The sequence below is a fragment of the Excalfactoria chinensis genome, chromosome 3, assembly GCF_039878825.1.
Source record: "Excalfactoria chinensis isolate bCotChi1 chromosome 3, bCotChi1.hap2, whole genome shotgun sequence".
NCBI classification, from domain to species: Eukaryota; Metazoa; Chordata; class Aves; order Galliformes; family Phasianidae; genus Excalfactoria; species Excalfactoria chinensis.
This window is the reverse complement of record NC_092827.1, coordinates 55,932,049-55,952,039: the sequence shown is the minus strand read 5'-3', so window position 1 is coordinate 55,952,039 and position 19,991 is coordinate 55,932,049. Positions and strand designations below refer to the sequence as shown.

General features: G+C 39.6%; 1 protein-coding gene across 1 annotated transcript in view; it reads left to right on the top strand.

Moving 5' to 3' along the window:
• Positions 1-19,991, top strand: part of SYTL3 (synaptotagmin like 3) — a 30,195-nt gene that overhangs the window by 7,593 nt on the left and 2,611 nt on the right. The window contains exons 5-14 of the mRNA XM_072332667.1: positions 3,021-3,085; positions 4,857-4,908; positions 6,203-6,269; positions 6,863-6,935; positions 10,064-10,188; positions 12,268-12,411; positions 15,097-15,275; positions 16,763-16,865; positions 18,656-18,826; positions 19,036-19,150. Of these exons, the coding sequence (XP_072188768.1) occupies positions 3,021-3,085; positions 4,857-4,908; positions 6,203-6,269; positions 6,863-6,935; positions 10,064-10,188; positions 12,268-12,411; positions 15,097-15,275; positions 16,763-16,865; positions 18,656-18,826; positions 19,036-19,150 (1,094 nt within the window). The remainder of the gene's footprint in view (positions 1-3,020; positions 3,086-4,856; positions 4,909-6,202; positions 6,270-6,862; positions 6,936-10,063; positions 10,189-12,267; positions 12,412-15,096; positions 15,276-16,762; positions 16,866-18,655; positions 18,827-19,035; positions 19,151-19,991) is intronic.

The following is a 19,991-nucleotide window of genomic DNA, read 5'->3' as shown; positions in this document are numbered from 1 at the left end:
CCAGAGGTGCTGTCGTCTCTCTCGCATAGATGTTAATTGCAAAAACAGGATAGTCTTAGTATCTGAACTCTAGATGGCACTCTAGTCAATAGATGTCCCTGAGTCAGTTCTGAAGTGGTGCATCATAATGGATTCCATGTAGTATAGCATATTTCCTGGCATTCTTGATCATTATTATTTTTCTTGGGTTTTTTGTTGTTGTTTGTTTTGTTTTTTACTTATTCTACTGAGATGAGGAACCTGGATGAATGAGTACTGTGAAATTATGTTTTGTAAGTATTTAACATCATAAACAACTTATGCTTTTTATCAGGAACTGCTTAAACATGTTACAATGAAATTGTTATTTATTTATTTTGCTCTGTTACCTTGGTTTTGTTTTCCTGGAAGAAGGAAATAATCTTTTACTGTGTTGGTACAATTTTTATATCAAAACACTCCATCACAGTGCCTTCAACTAATCAGAATCTTCCTAAATCAAATGGTTTAGATGTATTTTCACCCTAGATTTAAATAATAATAATAATAATCTATAAATAAAGAGGAACTCTTTCAAGAGTCAACAACTCTGCTGCTTGATACAAATCTGTGTCTGAAGGGTGAGCATTTATGTGAACTTTTACTATATGCCAACATGAGACTAATGCACCATCTCACTCCCTCTCAAGATATCAAAATGAGGTTTAAGTAATGACTGAGGAATGTTAGAGAAGGCATTAATCATGAACTGAATCTATTCCTAATTGTCGTTTGAAGTAATTTTCTAAGTTCTGCAGGAGACTCTAAGCTATCTCTGAAAAGGTGCTCTCTGAACCCTCAGCTTATTTTGCAATTTACACATAAGACAGATAAATCAGCTCCTCCTGTATTTAGTGCAAAGCAATTGCTAAATTTTGATGTGTGTTTTGCTGTCTGTGCTTAATGTTATGAACACTAAAAACAGAGGTTAAAAAGTTAACTTTATGTATCTCAGTCCAGACTTGCTGCCTTCCTCACTTTCTTTTTATTTAGTTTTCAGTTATTTAGTGGCTACAGTGGAAAACCCCTCTAGATAGCAGCTGGTTACTGAAGTGCCCTGTTATAGTACTGTGCATCCTTAATTATTTCATAAGGTTGTCCAGACATTTAACGGTTAAAATGGAAAAGCATTTTCTAAATGGATTGAAATGTATTCTGACCTTTTATGAGGAAGCTTTCATAGTATCATAGTATCGTGCGAGTTGGAAGGGACCTTAGAGATCATCGAGTTCAACTCCCAGGATTCGAGCCCTCTAGTGTAGCAGAGCGGCAGTTCTACCACTTGCGCCACAGGGGGGATTCAAACCCGGGCCCTCCAGTGTTGCAAGTGGCGGTTCTAACAACGTGCGCCACCGTCTTACTGATACAGAGGGATTCTTCTGTGAATTTTGCATTATAGCAAAAAAAAAAAAAAAAGGACAGAATTTACATTTGATCTTATTTAATCCTGGTGCAAAGTTCATTCAAATAGTCGGTTTCCTTCAGTTACCTCCAGTGAGCTTTGCATCAAGGCTGCAAATCTTAGAGAATGCAGCTGTGTGGTAAGCACTAGTCAGCACCTTCTGCTTATTCTAGTGAGGGAAAAACAATGACTAAGAAACAGAAGTGCCGATTTTCATATCCTGAGTGGCCATAATTTAAAATCTTGGTTACCACAAGAGTAATTTTTCCTGAACCAAACATCATCATCAACACCACCAAGAGCCATTCCTGGAGACTAATGCTGTAGTCCTAGACCCCAGATTATTTTGGCCATCTGACTTTATTTCTTGTCCATTTGATGCTGAGTGGCAGAAAGAGAGTTTTGCAGCTTCAGAATTGGTGTACCTCATAGAACTGACTGGAAATGCCAAGTCAGGTGGTGCTTGCATTGGGGTCAAAAGGGCTGAGTCTGTGCTGTGCCGCCTCCTCCTGCACATTCCTAGAGAGTAGAGTATGGAATGGTTGGTCAAAGGATTTTGTTTCCTGGCTTTCATGGATGTCAGTATAGCTCTTGTGTTCGGACATTTTTGCTGTTCTATGGAGGTGAGCCCCTACATCAACCTACTGTCTGTACACTGGTTGCCAGTTTCAAGGAAGTTTGGCAGAGGGGGGTGGTAACATAAATCTTAATTTCATGGGGAAAAAAAATTAACTACTGGGTAAAAAGTAAAGCTTACCAATGCTTGCACTAAGGAGACTTTTTTCAGTGGAACTTCATCCTATATTAAGCATCCCAAAATCCACGTGGAGCTGAGATGTATGGTGTGCCCTAACATCTTGGAAGACATTTAGGTGAGAATTTGTACCTTAAGGCTCCAGAGGATCCTCAATTAAATATTGTTTTACCTTTTTTAAACAGATAAGTTCATGTTGTGGGCTTTGTCTAATTCAGTTGGAAACTACGAAAAGCAAGAATCAAATTACTGAAATTCTGCTCTTGGCAGCTATATAATCTGGCAGAATTTTATATATGTTAATCTTTTTCTTTCTAATACTGTGATGTACGTACCTTTAAATCACACTGCCATCGCTGATATTAGTCTCTTCAAATGAAGGCCATGAATCCATCATCCCACTATGGAAGTGATGAAAAACTGTTTTCTTTCCCGCTTCAGGGTTGTTGAATTCAGTGTGTACTTCTTAGTAACTATCCCAAATTGTGCTCAGGAGCACATCCTGTCATTGATTCTTTTCGCCCATCTTACCAGGCTGCACAAGTGCCTGGAGCTGTATTGCAATTTGCTTCTATGAGCTGGAATGGACCAGGGACTTCTGGCTTCAGATCAATGCCTAGAGCAGAATGGATTGCTTTTGGTGAGCTGTTCTGCATAGCAAAAATGAGGAAAATAAGAAAGAAGAGAGAAGTTGTTTGCAAATCCACAGCAAAGACAGTCAATGTGAGCAGTCATGAGATCTTAGTTTTCTGGTAGGATTAAGAAGGGCTGTTGAATAGTTTAAGTGGTTAGAGAAAGGCACTCTTTGGAAAACGTTGATTCAAATGTCTTCTTCTTGTTTTTCAGAGATGTGAAGGTAAAGGCTGGTGAATGGTTCTTTGAGGAACGAGCAAAGAAATATCCAGAGGAAGGTAATCACTGGAATAAGCCATGCTGTGCCATTTGTAGTCCTCATCTAAGTGAAACACAGAGTGTAGTCTACTACTGTATTTAGTGCTTCAAATGTTTTGTGAAAGATCTCCCAAGCATCATCTTGTCTTGTTTGTCTATACGCTCATTGAAGCATAAACACAAGCTACTGGGAAATGCTTGAAAGTATGATTTATTTTGTGTGAGTAATGAAAGTAAGAAAATTATTGGCCATACTGATTTGAATTGATGAGCACGTCAGGCTACTAAGAAATACAATGACACATGAAATAAATATGGAACTGTTAAAGATCTGTGTGCAGGACAGAAATGGTCTTGCATCTGTTGTTTGCCTAATTTAAAACTTTGATTATTTTCACTAAGTTCTGTTCCATCATTCCATGAAAGTTTGAAATGAAGAAAAGCAGACAGCTATAAATCAACAGAGGAGTTAAAAACACCAACTGCTTCTTTACTTTCAGCCAGCTGTGTGACTGCCTTCTGTTCAGTCTTCTCAGTATGATTAAAAATATGAAGCATTAAAAGAAGTTATAGAGGGTGTGGATGGATTTCCCTATGGCAGATGTGATTCACAAACAAAGGGGTCGTTGGTCTTCATTTTTTACCCACAATAACTAGTAAGATGGAAAGGATTTATTTCATCTTTCCTAGAAGCTCCTCTTCAGATAGGTGTCTGTTTCCCTTTGTGCCTGATTATTCCTTCATATCACAGTTTCATTTCCAGTGTTGTATCTTATCTAGATTGAAGAATAGCTCATAAAAGGGAAAGTGCTGGACCTTGAATGTCTGTTGCAAGACCTGAATTGAAAGAAAGTGACAAATGGAAGAATATAATCAGGCAAATTTTGAGGAGTAGAGCATTAAATCTGGAGTTATGGTTGAAATTTGTAGTATTAATAAGTTGGTTATTGTATGTATTATAACCACCAGAATGTGTTAGTTATCTGTAAGGAATGCAATTAATTGTGTTTTCAGCAAAGCATGGATCACGCGATACTGTTCTGCATTGCTACTGTTAGGAATGATTAGTGATTAAAACCACTCCAGGGGTGTTTGTTAAATGCATTTAGCCATTCTTTCTGTTTACGATCACTCAGGAGCAAACTGCATTTCTATGAGTCTGCATTGTTTGTGCCTGGTGGAGCGCTTGCTCCTTGCCATTCTTAACATCATGTGGCTGCCTACCTGAGGAATGTGACATGGTTGTTATTTCCCCGTGGTGGGGGGGAAAGGGTTTTTGTGTGTGTTTGTGAGCTAGTCATGCATCATCCAGTTCTCTAGTAGGGAAAGGTGAAAGAAATTGGCCTAAGATGCAAGAAATTACCATGTGCCTACTTCTTGCAATACATCTCAAAGTTTTACCTAATGTTTGAATGCAGTGGTTTAGTTGTGTTTTCATGCACCACCACCAGCTTCCTGAGGAGGCTGAGGGCACTTGGCAGCTTCATGTAGTGGGCTCATTGGGATCCCTAAGTGATTGTCCTCAGGGTTTGTGAAGAGCGTCTCTGAATGCATCACCTGAAAAAGGAGAAGGTGAAATTGCAATAACATTTCTGTTATAGGAGAGATGTGTGTGTTGCCTTGTGCACGTGTTGATTTATAAGATGGGGATTCATTTAATGTACATTTGCATGTACACAAATGCCTGTAAATGCAGGCTATTTCCTGAAAATACGCTGATTTATAGAGAGTGCATGTAGGCATTAATAACTGCTGTTGTTGCTAAGTGACTTTTTTTTTCCTCCTTTACAGGCAGACATGAAACAGCTGGTGCGAAGCTTTTGAAATCTTATCAGAAACTGAGGTAATGCTCATAAAAGGACAAATATGCGGAGGACTCTAAGACTTTGCATAGGAAATAGAGCTGATTTATAGCACATGATATCACTTTGTTGTGTTTTTTTTATTATAAAGAACAAATTTGGGTATCTTTGGAGTACAAATGATAAAAAAAGATATAGGAAAAAGTGCATACTTTTATCTCTTGGCAACTCATAGGAAGGGTCTGAAGTTCAGAAGAGAGTACGGTTTTTAGAGTAATAGTTTCTCATTGATTGGAAATGAAGGAATTTTTCAGATTTACCCACTTCTAATAATTTTTGTCTCTCATCTTCTAGGTATAAAAGCAATAATGTTTATGTTTATATTTCCTTAGTGGCAGATTTTGCTGCTTTGATAGCTTTAGAATGAATATGGGACAAGAAGCTCTATATTCAGGAGGGTGCATCCCTTCTACTCTATACTAAATAACAAATTGATGGTTTGAGACCTAAGCATGCTCAAATTATCACCAGTGATATATAATGGATTAACAATCTATTTAAAATGGTATCATAGAAAATAAACCCTGTTCCTTTTCTAATTAAGCCAGGCAGAAAAAAGTTGCATCAATTTTATAAAAGTTATCTTGTAAAGCATAAATGAATGAGACAGAAGCTTCTAGATAGCTGGATATGATCCTAATGAGGGCTGCATAAGGAATTGCCTTTACCTAGGTACAGCATATGTGAAAGGAAATCAAAAAGAAGTTCGCTGGCTGCCTTTCGGGTCTGTGATTGTGATGTAAGAACAGACTGGAGTCAGATTTAAGTCTTTATTTACAGACCAGGGCTATTTACAACAGATGAAATGGCTGGAATGCTGCATAAGGTCTCAAATGGCCCTGGACACAGGCAAGGATGGATCCCTATAGTATTGTAAATAAATAAAGAGAACTGTTTTCAGAAAACATATCTGAAAGAATTATGGGGCATGTAGTAGAGGAATTGCATTTCATCGCTCAGGATGCAGATTACAGTGCTGCCAGCCAAAAAGAAGTCTAGAAAATCTATCCTGAATTATATATTTCTTATGGTAATAAGTTGACAGTTCTGCCTAGAGCAAGCCAAGATTGAGGATAAAGTAGACTTAATTCAGTCTTTCTTTGTAAGAATTCGTATAAACACAGGCAAAAAGCCCGTCATGCAGCAGAACCTAGATCTTCAGGTTTCACAGGAAATGCAGGTAATAATGATACTGAGCATGTATTTAGCTTATTTTTCAATGTATTAGCATGAGATATTAATTTTTGCACTTTTTATTGTTTCTTAACTTTCTAGTAAAATTTCTGTTGTACCTCCAACTCCCCCCCCTTACACTGAATCCACAGCAGGAAGTAATGTGAAGGTAAATATACATATGTGCAAGATATACATAAGATATTCATGCATCTCTCATGGTTCCATTCATATGTTAAGGCCAGATGAAGAAATGCAGTAAGCAGTGATAACTGCTGTAACCTCATACTGCCATGTAAATGTTGCCTTATTTTCTTCCCACGCTGCTCCCCTCCCCCATGCTTCATTGGTAGTAGAAGAAAGGTTAGAGTCTGTTTTGAGAGATGTTTTCAAATCCTGTTTTTGAGGGAAATGATTACCCTCCTTTTCTTCGTGCTTGCATGTGGAGTACTGTATCTGAGTTTTGGGCTCTTCGCTGAAGAAAAGCTGTTGATAAACTGGGAGCATGTTTAGCAGAGAGGCACCAAGAAAAGCGAAGGCTCAAGCACTTGTCCTGTAGGGAAAAGCTGCTGAACCACAGCTTGTTCAGCTTGGAGCGGAGATGGCTTTAGTGGATCCTGTAGTGACCTCATTATCACCTGTTGGCTGGGGGTTAGCAAAATAACAAAGCTGGGCTCTTCTCAGCAGTACATGGCAAGAGGAGGAATCTGTACAACAGCAAATACTTTGTGCTTTCTTACTGTTGAACTTTTCCATTTGCAGGAACTTGGACAGTCTAAATGTTTTAATAAATCTGTGGAGAACTTGTTTTTATCTCTCACAACACACATAAAGAGTAAGTAGCTTTCACTGCTTTTGTACTCTAGGATAACATTGTTGAGCATTTCAATATTTGGTCCAAATTGTTGACCAGAAGATAGTTGACTAAAAATTAGGACACTGACTAATTGCCTTTTGCCAATAGTGAGCCAATCAGAAAAATAAAGCAGTAAGCTATGTTACCAACCAAGAATGCTTTTCTTATAAAGACGTAAAAAGACTGCGTAAAGTTATTTTTAAGTTTACTGGATGTTCAGATGGAGTACCTGTAACTCAAGTTAGTGCAGAGTAATAGATACTTTCTACTGTAGTAGAACTTTCTTTTTCTCAGTCTGTCTAGATGTTTTTGTGTTTGTTTCCAGTAGATGCTTCTAAGAACCAGACAGTTTCAACAACTTTGGCTCTGGTGCTTTTATTTCCTTCCATTCATTGATGCTGCTTGCTGTTCTTTAGGGTGCAGATTAATTATGTAGCTCTGTGCAATGGGGGCAGCTTGTCTTTGTGATGAAGACAATAAAGGCATCAAAGGCCAGAGGAAAAATACCTCTGAGTTTTGTGGAGATGACGGGAGTTTGCAGATTTACATGTGTTTGAATCAACCTCAGTATTTTCCACTAACTTCATTTTTGACAACTCAAGTATAAGGTTAAATCTCAATAAATTTTGCTTTAGAATATTTCTGCTTTTCCTCCAAATTCTTATCTTAGCCACAGTGTGCCGTTTCCTCTTCCATCCATCCATAACAGGCCTGTTATGTTTTCCCGTAACTACACAGATTTAATGTCTCTGTGTGAACACATACTACAGCTATGCAGAGATACAGAATCTGTTTCACCTGAACAGAAGCGTGGTGCGGAATACCACAGGATGCTTTGTCACTGGAAATGTATGGCTAACACAGCACTAAGTTGAATGGGAATTTATGTAACCTGCTTTCTGTTAGTGTACAGTCTGTTTGTATCCTGCAGTTACCATAATGCAGTTCAAAAACCCCATCAGGGCCACACCAAGTTATTTTAATGGCTTACTTCTACTAAAAGGAAGGCCCTACTTCCCCACGTCTTTCTTCTGTTGTGTATCTGACCTTGTGCTGCCATTGCTTAACCTGAATTAACCAGTGTTTCTGGACTTCTGGAAGCCAGTTAAAAGAGCAGGCCACTAACCTAGACAAAGCAAATGGGTACTTCTCTGCTGGTTTATTGAGTTAAATTGGCTGAAGTAAGGGTTTATAAGTTGGAGCCCGTGCAACAGAGGGTGCTGGACTCATTTGGCCAGGAGGCAGGGGAGGGAAAACAGCAATTGCAAAGTGTGGAGTATGGCAGCAGGTTGTTCGGTCAGATCAGCTGTATCTGAAACCACACTCAATTGATGTCATCTTCAGTTACGATAAGTTTCTTATAATTTGTGAGAAAATAACAGGTTGTTACAATCACTGAAGTCAATAATTAAAATGTATGGGGAGGACTTAGGCTCCCTGACTGAAGAAACTAGCTTTTGCAGACAGCATGGCCTCTTGGTAAGACCTGGTAATGTGCTCATAAGTGCTTTCAGTTACTAGTGTAAATCTGTGCTCTGTATCTTACTTAGATAGGAATGTCTTGATTTGCAGAGGTTTTTGTACACCTAGCTCTATATGTATTGCAGTAAATAAACCTGGAGAACCTAGTTCTGAACCTACCTCTGATTCTATCACTGGAGCCAATGTCTGTGTATGTCTGAGAATAGTATGAACAAAGGATTAGCGTGTGCAGCTCAGTGCCTCTGTTGTACAGTCTGCTCATGATGATGTTACCTCCTATTCTGTCGTGGCTTGGCAGCAACAGGAGATTACAATCTAATGGTTGCTATTTGGCGGATGTAAAATGAGTTGCTGGTTGCAGTTTTACTTGCAGTGCCAAAGTGCTCTTGGAACAATGTTCCCATCGTGCTAACCGTTTGGGTAGAAATGCCAAAGGAGAGCCAGGCCTGAAAAATAAGGATGTGTTTTTTCCCTCTGATAACCTGTTTCTTATCATGTTTGTTTTAAGAGAGTGTGAGGAAAGCTTTTGTTCAACTACTTAGATTGTATTTACTCTTGGATCTCTCACTCCAGTCTCTTTTATGGTCTCTGTTCCCAGTGCATATCTAAAAACCTGATTACACTTACAGTTGGAGATGACTTATAAATATGGCACGTGATCCCTTAATGGTGCACAGAGTACAATAAATATCTGACAACTAATTGCTGCTAAGAACAAAACTAATCCAGGGTGGCTTTAGAAATCACACGTAAGAGTGCCATTATTTTTGTGTACCATATTGACGTGCTGTTTGCTGTCTGAGGTTCCTCCACAGAGATTTGTGTTGTGGGAGGAACGTTTATTTCTTGAGGATGAAGTAGACGTGATAGCTGTTGCGTGTACCACTTCAAAGTTATTAATTCTTCATGAGAAACTATCTAGGATTTATGACAAAATGTCTGCTGCTATGCCTACTGATTTTCGTCTCCAGAAATTGCTGCCCTTCCCTTTAAATGAAGTTCTGATTATACCCTGAGGAATAAGAAACAAAATGTGGTGCACTAAACGTCCAGTTGTCACATTGATTTATTTGACAACTTGAAGATGTAGTTGAATTAGCACTTATGTGTGGATGTAAGCTTATCCTTGTAAGTAGTGTTATTGAACACATCAAGGGCTGCTTCTCTTCTTGAAGTTATATGTGACTTGGGATCAGATATAATCTCTCTTGCTCATGTTTTGAATTAATTTCTAAATATTTTTCAATGACTGCTTTCTAATTTCCATTGTTATGTCACTATATGTTGTTATAATGATCTCACTTTTATCCTGAACTGAAATACTTCGCAAATCAAATGGCATATGGGAACTGTATTAGCTATTTCTGTTAGAAAACTGTATTTGATAGCATGAAACAATTTCTTGCGGCAGCTGCAATGAACGGAAGTGAAGACTGTAATTTCTGGTCAAAGTAGAAGGAAAGATTCAGGCAAGTAAATTATAATTAGACAAAATGGGTTGAGTACATGCCATTCCATTTGTTTCTCATTAGGAGTTCTGTAGCAAAACTGTAGGATAAAAGTTTTAAAGGCAAAGAACGTAATTTTCAAAGATTTCTAGCAGTGTTTGTTTTTATTTATTTCAGAGATCTCTAAGTCCCAGAATGATATGGCTGACAGAAGTCTGCTGACGACAGATTATGGGCATAATGTGGAAAGAAGGAAGCAAAGGAGGAGCCAGTCTGACACTGCCATCAACATTACAAGCAGGGTATTCGAACTGTTATACACAAACTGTAGCTGCAAGAGCTGTTTTACAAGTGGAATTTAAGTATTGTGACTTGCACACTGGGGTTTTACTTTTATTTATGAGCAGGGCTGTAGCTGGTGTTCACTTACTGTGGCCAGAACTCTGATTCCTCACGTGATTTATTACTGGGTATCCACACTTGGTCTCAGCCCAGATCTGGAATGTTAACTGATATTTTACAAAGACCTTCACTTGGGGAGAAGATGGGTTGCTTTCTCTCAAGTGCTTACAGCTTGTGTTGGGACTAATTGACATCTGCTCTATGGGACTGTTAGACTGTGCAGAAGTTCTGTTTCTTGTCCAGGGTTGTCTGATCCCAGGTGCAGAATCTGGCCTCTCCCCTTATTAATATGCCTGTAAGTACTTTCATTTTTCAGGCTAAATTGAAAGATTTTATTTTATTTTTTTTCCCCTGGAGCATGTGCACATTTCTCCTAGGAATGACTAGGAAATAATAGATGTAGCTGCCTATTTGATTATGTAGGGTTTAAGACTGGGGCACCACTTTAGCGTCAGGAGCAAGACCTGTTTCTCATATAAGGTTTCCATACTTGCAGTGTGCTCTGAGCTTGATTCCTTTAGATCAGTGTTGAAAGAGATTACAGTTAAATTCAATAATGGAACAAACAAACAAAAAATGCAATCTCAACCACTGCCAGCATCAAGACTGAATTTAGGAAGCTAACTGAATAGCATTTTCTATGGCCTCCCACTATCGGCTCTTTAAGTTCATTAGATGAATTTAAGGAATTAGGTTCTATTATTCCTAACTCACCAGGAGAACAAGTGGAAATGTGCAGGCTTTAGAAGCTGTTTGTGGTGTGTTTGTACCTGTGGGTTACTGCTCCTGTGACAGTAGATGTGTGCTGCTGTAGAGTCAGGGCTGGATGTGAGTCTTGCTCTCCTCTGCTGTTCTCATTCTTTAATACTTTCTGCTCTCTGCAGGAGTTTCCTAGGTCTGTTAAATGTATGTAGTCTTTTTTTCATGCAAATAAGTCCTTATCCTTTTGTTGATTCAGTCACACTGTCATCTTGCTGGTCTTTTGGGTAATCCTTGTCATACAGTTATTTTCATAGAACCATAGAATCACCAGGTTGGAAACGACCTACAAAATCATCTAGTCCAACCATCCTCCCTGTACCATACCTACGGAAAGCCACTAAGCCGTATCTCCTAGCTCCCTATCCAGATGCCTCTTGAATACTGATGGGGACATTAGATTCTAACTAAAATTTCTCAGCTTGCTCTCTTTTGATCCATGAATTCCCTTTTCATAGGTTTTATTGTTCAGGGATAATGTGTCAGAATAGACATACATGCCCGTCTTGCTGTCCTTCATTCTGTTAACTCTCTTACTCATTGTAACGGGTGGCTGAAAGTAAATCTCAAGGTGGTCTGCTACTACAGTTCTTTATTTTCTACCGATCATCAGCCTTTTTGTGGGAAGAGTGAGAAAATGAGTGGTCTTAAAGTCGAGACAAACTCAGGTTGTTGTTTCTTTTTCCTGTAATGATATCTAAATAAGAACTCGTCAGTCTGCTTCTATTTTCAGGTTTCTTTCAACCTACATTCATTCTTGCGTAAATAGACGTGGACTTGTGTCATGCGTTTTACAAAACACTATTTTTGTTTTCCTGGAGCCAAGTTGTTTGGTTTGTTTTTTTGCAAAATTACTGTTTTGTTAAAGACTAGTGAGGCCTTTTATTGATATATTACTACTTGTGGTATGTTATTTGCAGACTGTGATTAGCAATTGCTGTGGTAGTGAACCATAGCTTAGCTGGTGGCGTGTTGATTTTAAAAGAATTATGGATATAATGAATGTGCTGCCAGCTGAAGTGGGCGTGTTGAGAGTCAACATTTAAATGAAGTTGCTACATTAATCTTGGAAGTGTGCCATCTGTGTGACACTGATCAGTGTGAGCTGTAGACACTTAATTTTTGTGTGGTACCAGGCTGGAGGAACTGGGGCTTTTTTCTTTAAAAAAAAAACAAACTAACATGGAAAAACCCAAAATGAATCATTGAATCTCTTACAGAAGAAAAGTACACCCAGCCTTCAGGATCTCTTCTACGGGGCTCAAAATGATAATGAAAATCTTAGCAAAAGGAATTGCAAGCAAGAGGAAGACATAGCAACCAGTCCCACAAGTGATGTCGTTTTCTGTGATGGCAGGAAGCATGTAAGTTTAAATGTGAAGCACAACAGAACAGGTACCAAATGGGGATCATGAAAGCTAAGATATTGAGTTATATTACAAAATGTAAGAATTCTACTTGAGTTTCTTTCTGATAAAAGTGCTTTTGGCAAGGTTGTTGTAGGAACACTGAACTACTCACAGCACAAGCACAATAAAATTAACAACAGATACTTGGCGGATGGATATAACCATTAATAGTGAATAACCAATACATCAGCTTCCTCTGAGTTTTGCAAATACAGCTAACATTATTCCCATTAGGTGTTAGTATTGAGATCTTGAACGTGATTCTTTGTAGACTAGTAGTTAGCTTTTTTTTTCATATAACTTCATTTAACAGAAGGGTTTTGTTAATCTGCAAGAGCTGTGGCAATGCAAATGTCAGTGGAAATTCAAATGTCAGAATGTTGGTGAATGAAGAGAAAGCTGGCAGTTAAGGAAGTCAGGGGAACAGTTGATAGGCTTAGAGGATGTTACTGAAACTTCCTCTGATGGGTGGCATTTTGAATACTGAAAATTACAGAGAAGGAAGCTAGTTGTAAATGAGTTCAGTACATCCTTTAAAGTCTCTATGATTAAGCTTGGGAGCTAATTTCTATGTATTAGTGATGGGGTTAACCAGGGTGAAATGTCCAAAGAATCTGTGACTGATCTTTTAAGGAAGAGAACTAAAATGTCTTTTAAGGAATCAGAATTAAACCAGCCTGCTCACTTCACAGAGGATAAAACACAAGGATTTTGACTCTTTCTTCCTGTTTACTGAGCTGTGGAGGCTGAGGTGCTGCACTGGCAAATGGATAATGTTTTTGGAGGATATTTGCGATTCTGCTGACAGCCATTTGAACTGGGCTATAAACAACCACAACCCAGCTTTAATAGTAAAATTTCTCTTATGGGTAAATGTTTGTTGTTGATGACTGCTCTGTGAAAATATGTCTTCCAAAACATAATAATGATATTCTTTCCAGTCACGCCAGCAGGAGTGCGGTACATAACCCATTGCAAGTCCTTGTTTACAAAGCAAAAGTATGAGTAATATCTATACTGATTGAATATGTGTGATTTCTGATCAGGTGGGAGATGAATGTTGATGGCATTCAACCCAAATAACATTAATCACATTAAAACATTATCCAGGTTTTAAGAATAAGAGGGCCTGTGGAATAAATTTGGGGTCACTCATATAGAACTACAAAGCTACATGAGATAGGAATGCACGTAGATTCTTCTTTTTCTTTTTTAGTGAAAGATTTTTGTGGAAAATAAACATGTTTTGGTCAGAAGAACAAAGCTATTCTATGTCAGGATATAAAAGAGCAGAACTGAACAAAGCTGCAAAAGAGATTGCACTGATACACATCTTGTGGTGAGAGCGAGTTTACGTACAACTAGCATCAGGTCACAACAGCCCTAACACTTGTGACTTCCTTAATGAGCACTCTGAGCCTTGTTTCATCAGGTTTGAGCTTACAAGATTGAGTTGATAGCTTCTTTAAGTAAGCTGTTGCCATGAATCTTAAAATGACTGTTTGGCAAGTGGCACATCTGTAGCACTGGCGAGAACATTTTGGCAGGAGCGTCTGCACAGAAGAAAGATCTGGTCTTACAAACACTGCTCTACAGTCTTAGCTGCTGGGTTGTGCAATGCAGAACTTCTTGGTTAACTGACCCTGTGTGGGTTGGTGGTGTTTTTCAGAGGGGGGAGTGGTCTAATGCAGATATTTTAGCAATCTAGGATAATGTTACCGTGAGATTAATCTCAACAACAAGCTTGTCCTCATGGCACATAATATGTAAAAAGATGCTGGATTGTATTTTGAGGAGTGCCATTATAGAGGAATTATTATGACCCAGTTGACAGTTTGTTACAGTGCAGTCTGAATAGTACTAGCGAGTTATGTGTCTGTGCTGGGCTGCAGAAAAGGCTGTAGTCTTCCTATTTATGTCAGTGTCATGGTCTCTGTAAATGCTAGAAACAAATACTGTTTATATATATCTGGGTGGAGAGCATCCAAACCTTTGCCCTTTAGGCGCAAGTAGATGAAAGGAGAACAAAGTGGCAGAGGTGAGCCAGAAAACACCTCCTCAATCTGCTAACCCATGACAGCTGGATGTCTTTGTATATTAATATTTCCTGAGCAATCTGCTGCAGTCTGCCATTTTTATATGGAACTCGGTGATCTCCTAGAGTGTTGACTGGTTGTGCATTGTTGCTTTTGTTTCCTTTAAGATCTAGTAGAGCCTAGCATCTCGGCAATGGGGCTGTAAGCAGCGATAGCAATCTAATTCTGTAATTGGTGTCTTTGTAGATTTTGGAGATTTTTCTGACTATCATTTGTGGGCAGAACTGTCTTCCTTTCAGGTACTTAGCCCATTTTAAGAAGGGAGACCGCATAGCAGTTTTATTGGAAGTACTTTCTTAGCTGTAATTTAATGAAGTTAGGATAGTGAGTAGTAGAGTAATGAGTTTATTAGCACTAGAATTGTGATTAGTTATAATTTTCAGGGTTCCTATGGAAGCGACAGACTGATTTTTATACACGTTACCTGAAATCTTCACAATTTCCAATAGCTATGTAGTCAAGGTAGTGATGATGTTTGAGGGTAATAAATGTCTCGCTCTCCTAGATCCAAAACTATTCTTCTGAAACATTTGTCTTGTCTTAGGGGAGTTTGTATAGTCTTAACAGCACTTGTACTGAATCCGGCAACTTTGGCAAAGCAAACGTCACAGGAGAAATAGAGTTTGCCATAAGATACATCTTCAAAGCTGGCATCTTAGAAGTTTGCATCAGGGGATGCAAGAATCTGGCTTACGGAGAGGACAAGAAGAAAAAATGTAATCCGTAAGTATTTTACACTTCTCTACACCGGAAAGCACACGTTTCACATTAGCACTTCTCGATCTCACAAATTTCTGCTATTAATTGTCTCTCTCCCTGCCTGTGAGCAGGCGGTTGGTTATCTGTGTTGCTGATGAGCACCTTTGGATCTTGAGAGTGACAGTTTAGAGTCTAACCATTAAGTTGTGCCTGCAAAATTATTATACACGTGGCTAAAATACGAGATGGAAAATTGAAAGGTGAGTCATGTTGCTATTTTATCTACTGACTCAGTGTGGGTTACTGCCACACACATCGACTGCACACACACACTACTTCTGTGCTTCCGCCTTCCTCATCAAGAAGAATGGAAATTTCAGATACTGCAACACATCTTAAAACTTAAAGGTGCTTAATGATTATGTACTGCCACAAGAAGTAGCGTGCTTGCTTCTGTGGATAAAATAATGATTGGTTGGACGGTTAAGCCTTGGTGATTTGTTTGTTTGTTACTCAGTGATCTCTGACCACGCAGTAATCATTTGCAGAAAATCATCAAGCAAAATACCTAACTACGTGTTCTTATCCCTGCTGTCACATGATTGCAGTCACCTTCACTCAGAAGGAATGTGGCTTTGCATATCTTGCAGAGGAAGCTCATAAAGATGAGCTTGGTGAGGAAAAGAACTGTGCTGAAAAAGCAGCTCATGGTGCAGGACTGTGGGGCTGCTTCAGGAGTGGGTCAAAGTTCTCAAAGTCCCCTGGTGATTTAGCAAGGCAAATGGTTGCAGGAAGCTTGAAAAGTGATGTAGGAAGAGCTGTGCACTGAACGTAATGTTCTCTAATGGTATATATTCATGTATTCATATCTTTACTTCGGTTTCCAAGCCAACACAAAAAGTACAGTCAGTGCACTCGACAGAAAAAGACAAAAACAACCAACAAACTCATCAGTTGTGTTTAAAACCTGCTGAGTTGTTTAGCTGGTTGACTAGTTTGAAGTCTGACTGTCATCTACTTAATGAAATTGATCTGGGCTGATTTAGAAGCTAAAAGTTCTTATACCTGTGGATTTAAAAAAAAAAAATGTTTTAACTGTGCATAGGTTTGGAAAGAATAGGGATTGTATTGTTATATGAGGCTTTCATCTCAACTCTTGATTGATAAGAGGTTGTTTAAAAATTGGCCTAACTCATATTATCTGAAACGTGTACCAAAAGCACCAGTTTAAAAAGTTCCCTGCCGAACTGTGAGCCATCACTCTCTATTCAGTTTTGAAGCTATAGCATAAATATGGCCAATTGGACTCCCCAATATGGAGAATAACACTTAAGTCGTAACTTACACAGGACTTACAAGTGGGTAAATGCCGTTGATGTTTGATATGGGCTCAGCAGCCCATAGACTTTAACTGCTTTTTCTTGAATTGGCGTTAGGGTAATGACAAACATTTAGTCGCTCTTCTACTGTCGCCCTCTGGTCACTTTCTGTACGCCCTCTCTGTTCTCAAGGTATGTCAAGGTTTATTTGCTTCCTGATAAATCTTCTCGTAGTAAGCGGAAGACGGCTGTCAAAAAGAACACAGTGGATCCTGAATTTGATGAGACTCTGAAGGTACTGTTTGCAATTGTGTGCTTCTGAACATGCTTCATGTGTCCTCCTATGACATACAGTCCTGTGAGTTCAGAAATGTCCTGGTGGGGCAATTCTAGAAGTCAGCAACAGCAGCCACTAAAAGATGACAGGTGTCTGTCTGCAAATCCTTCTGGAGCTATGTTAGTAAATGGTGAACTCTCAATTAAATCTGCTTTTGTGCGTGAAAACTCTGAGTGAGTTTGTGTTGCTCCGAGATACCTTGTGGCAAAAGCAAAGTGCCTTCTGTAGTGTCTTCTACACGCTTATTTGCTGTGTTCAGGAACTGAGTGCATCGCAGAGCAGAGTTAATTTCATGCTGATATACCTTCCAATTGATAGTCTTTAATTCAGTGTCCTTGGGAGCGTCTCTCTGCAGTGAGCTGAATGCTGACTGAATTCCGCTTTGCTAAAATATTGTCTGCTCCCTCTTCCTTGTGCGGCTGTTACCAGACTGTCTCTTTGGGCTGTCCCACTTCAAATATTAGTAATCCCACCAGAGAACAGTGATTACCATTTGAATTCATTAGTGCCTTATGCTATTACTTTAGCATCCGTGTAACAACATTGTGTAGAACACAGAAGCCATTATTCTCATTTCACAGACACTTAACGAGATGTGAAGCTGAAGCCAAGTGCTGCCGGCTCCAGCTTTGTGCACAGCTCACTATAAGCCTGTCTCTTTGTGTGCATCAGTGAGCTGCAAATGAGACGATGAGTTCTTCAGTAACACCTTGTAACAGACAGGAAAGAAAATCACTGGAGGGACAAGTTTCATGTAGTTCAAGGAGAAATATTAGAAAGTTTCAGTATGGCTGAATATCAGCTGGGAGAAGAAAGCACCTATCACTGAAATATTTGCTTCTTACTTCATAGTCAGTACCTGAGTAATACAGAGCTGACAGGCAGTGAGAACCGTGCCAGAGCTGGCTGTGTGAGTGTTCAGGTTGGTTACATTAGGAATGGTTTAATTTTATGTAAACATGCAGAGATGGTCGATTGAACATAGTGCCAATACAGATAAACTACACCAGAATGCTGAGATCCAACTGACTGGTATCCCTGGCTGCACATCCAGACACCTGCACTGAGGTGGATGCTCTCAGGAGCCACTGGAGTGATTCAGGGCTGTTTGTCCCATAGCCTACAGCCAGCTTATGATTCAGCACCTCGATGTTGGTAGCAGTGCCTGCAGCCATGCCATTGCCTCTGGTTTCCAGGTCACCTGTAGGTGGTATTGTGCTTACCAATCCATTGTGGGTGTCTTAAATACCTAACAACACCTTGAAGGGCTCTAACTGTGCTTATGGAGTAGATCAAGGCTTTAATGACAGATCTCCTGAGCTACTTGGTTGCTCATACTGACTGCGCTGAGTACATCTCCACTGTCCAGAAAGGAAGTTTTAGACCTTTGTTAGGTGTCTTAATCTTGATCTGACCTCCAACTGTAGCACTTAAATTGTACTGGGAGTGTAAAACAGGAAAATAAATGACTTAACAAAAATAGCCCACAACCCTACAAAATAATCAAGAAGGATTTAAAGGTGTGGATTAATAATTAGCAGTGCAGGCCGAGGTGTTTTTGGAATGAAGTTTCTCGTTTGCATGAGGCATTGCTCTAGCATTTAAGGAGGGAGGTGACAGGTAAATTGTGAAGCACATTCAGACAGCATAGTTCTGTCTGCATCCAGACATGCTTTAGTCGGGCTATTTGTGAGCATCCTGTGAGCATCCATCTGTGCACTGCTTGTAAATGCTGTTTATCTTTCCAGTACAAGATTGAGCTCTCCCAGCTGGGAAGTCGGCAGCTTCAGATCTCTGTGTGGCATGCAGGAGCACTCAAGTACAGGGTGTTTCTGGGGGAGGTGGTGATCCCACTGGCAGCGTGGAGTTTTGAAGATAGCTCGATGGAGGCATTCAGCTGGTACCAGCTCCAATCCAAGGTGACTGTGAATTTGTGTTTAGTTGTGTCTTGAGAAGTGGATGTAATGATAGGGAGCTATGAAAGAGAGCGTCCTTCTGAGGTCACTGGGGGGAAGAATGCTGTCGATCCAGCCCTTGAGTAAGGCCTGCCACACGTAGAAGTGAGTCATGAGGGTGATGTGGGATAGAAGAGAATGTAATGCTGATTTCTGAATGTCTCATTCTTCAGCATGAAAAGCCTGAAGATAATGTTATTCAATACAGCGGAGAACTCCTGGTGTCTGCAAGATTGTCGGTACCAGCCCAGTATAAAGATTTCCAGTTTGAAAGGTGGATGGCAGAAGGTATAAACCATTCCCGTATGCATGAATCCCTCGGCTAGGAAAGAACTGAGTCTAATGAAGAACTGTCAGCTGTGATATGGTGTTTATATGCAGTTTATAGTGTATTAGATTTTAAATTTTTTACAATCCAAATGTTTGCCAGCTTCATCTTTTTGTTATCTTTAATGGCAGAAGAAAGGAATCATTGTAATGGTTGCAGTGTGATGCACTGAGATGTCTGGCAGGCTTGTGCTTGTTGTGTTGCTGGTAGACCTTACTCTGAAGGAGATGCAGTAGTTTCACTGTCCGAGGTAGAGACTTCCAATTTAGGAAGAGGGTGAAAGGGAAGAGCTCCCAAGGTACTGAACCAGCTTCCTTGGCTTCCTCCCGTGGTCTCATTTCAGGGAGATGGTTTCACTTAAAAGTCCTAGGTTCAAAACGTGCAGTCTAGATGCAGTTCTTGGTGATGGATGACTTGCACGGTACACTAAGCATTGAAGGCAGTGTATCTGCTGATGTAGAAATACAAACGTTTTGAGAGGAGTGGATAGGTCAACCTCATTTCTTACCTCCCTGGTTCACAGTGAGGTATGTAGGACTCTAGGGCTCTAGTAAAACTGTGTTCAAAAGCTGTGTTCAGGACCACAGAACGGGCAGAGACCAATAGAAAGACCTTAATGAGCTGTTAGGTTTGTTCTACTGCCTTTTTTTTCCCTGAGTAACCCCTAAGCCACCAGCTGGCTTCCCTCTACTTTTCTTCCCTCTGCGCTTCTCTGTATCCCTGCCCTGTAAATACAGCAGTAACAGAGCAGTGATGATCTTAAGCAGCAGTGAGTCCTTATCAAAATTGCAGTTATTCTTT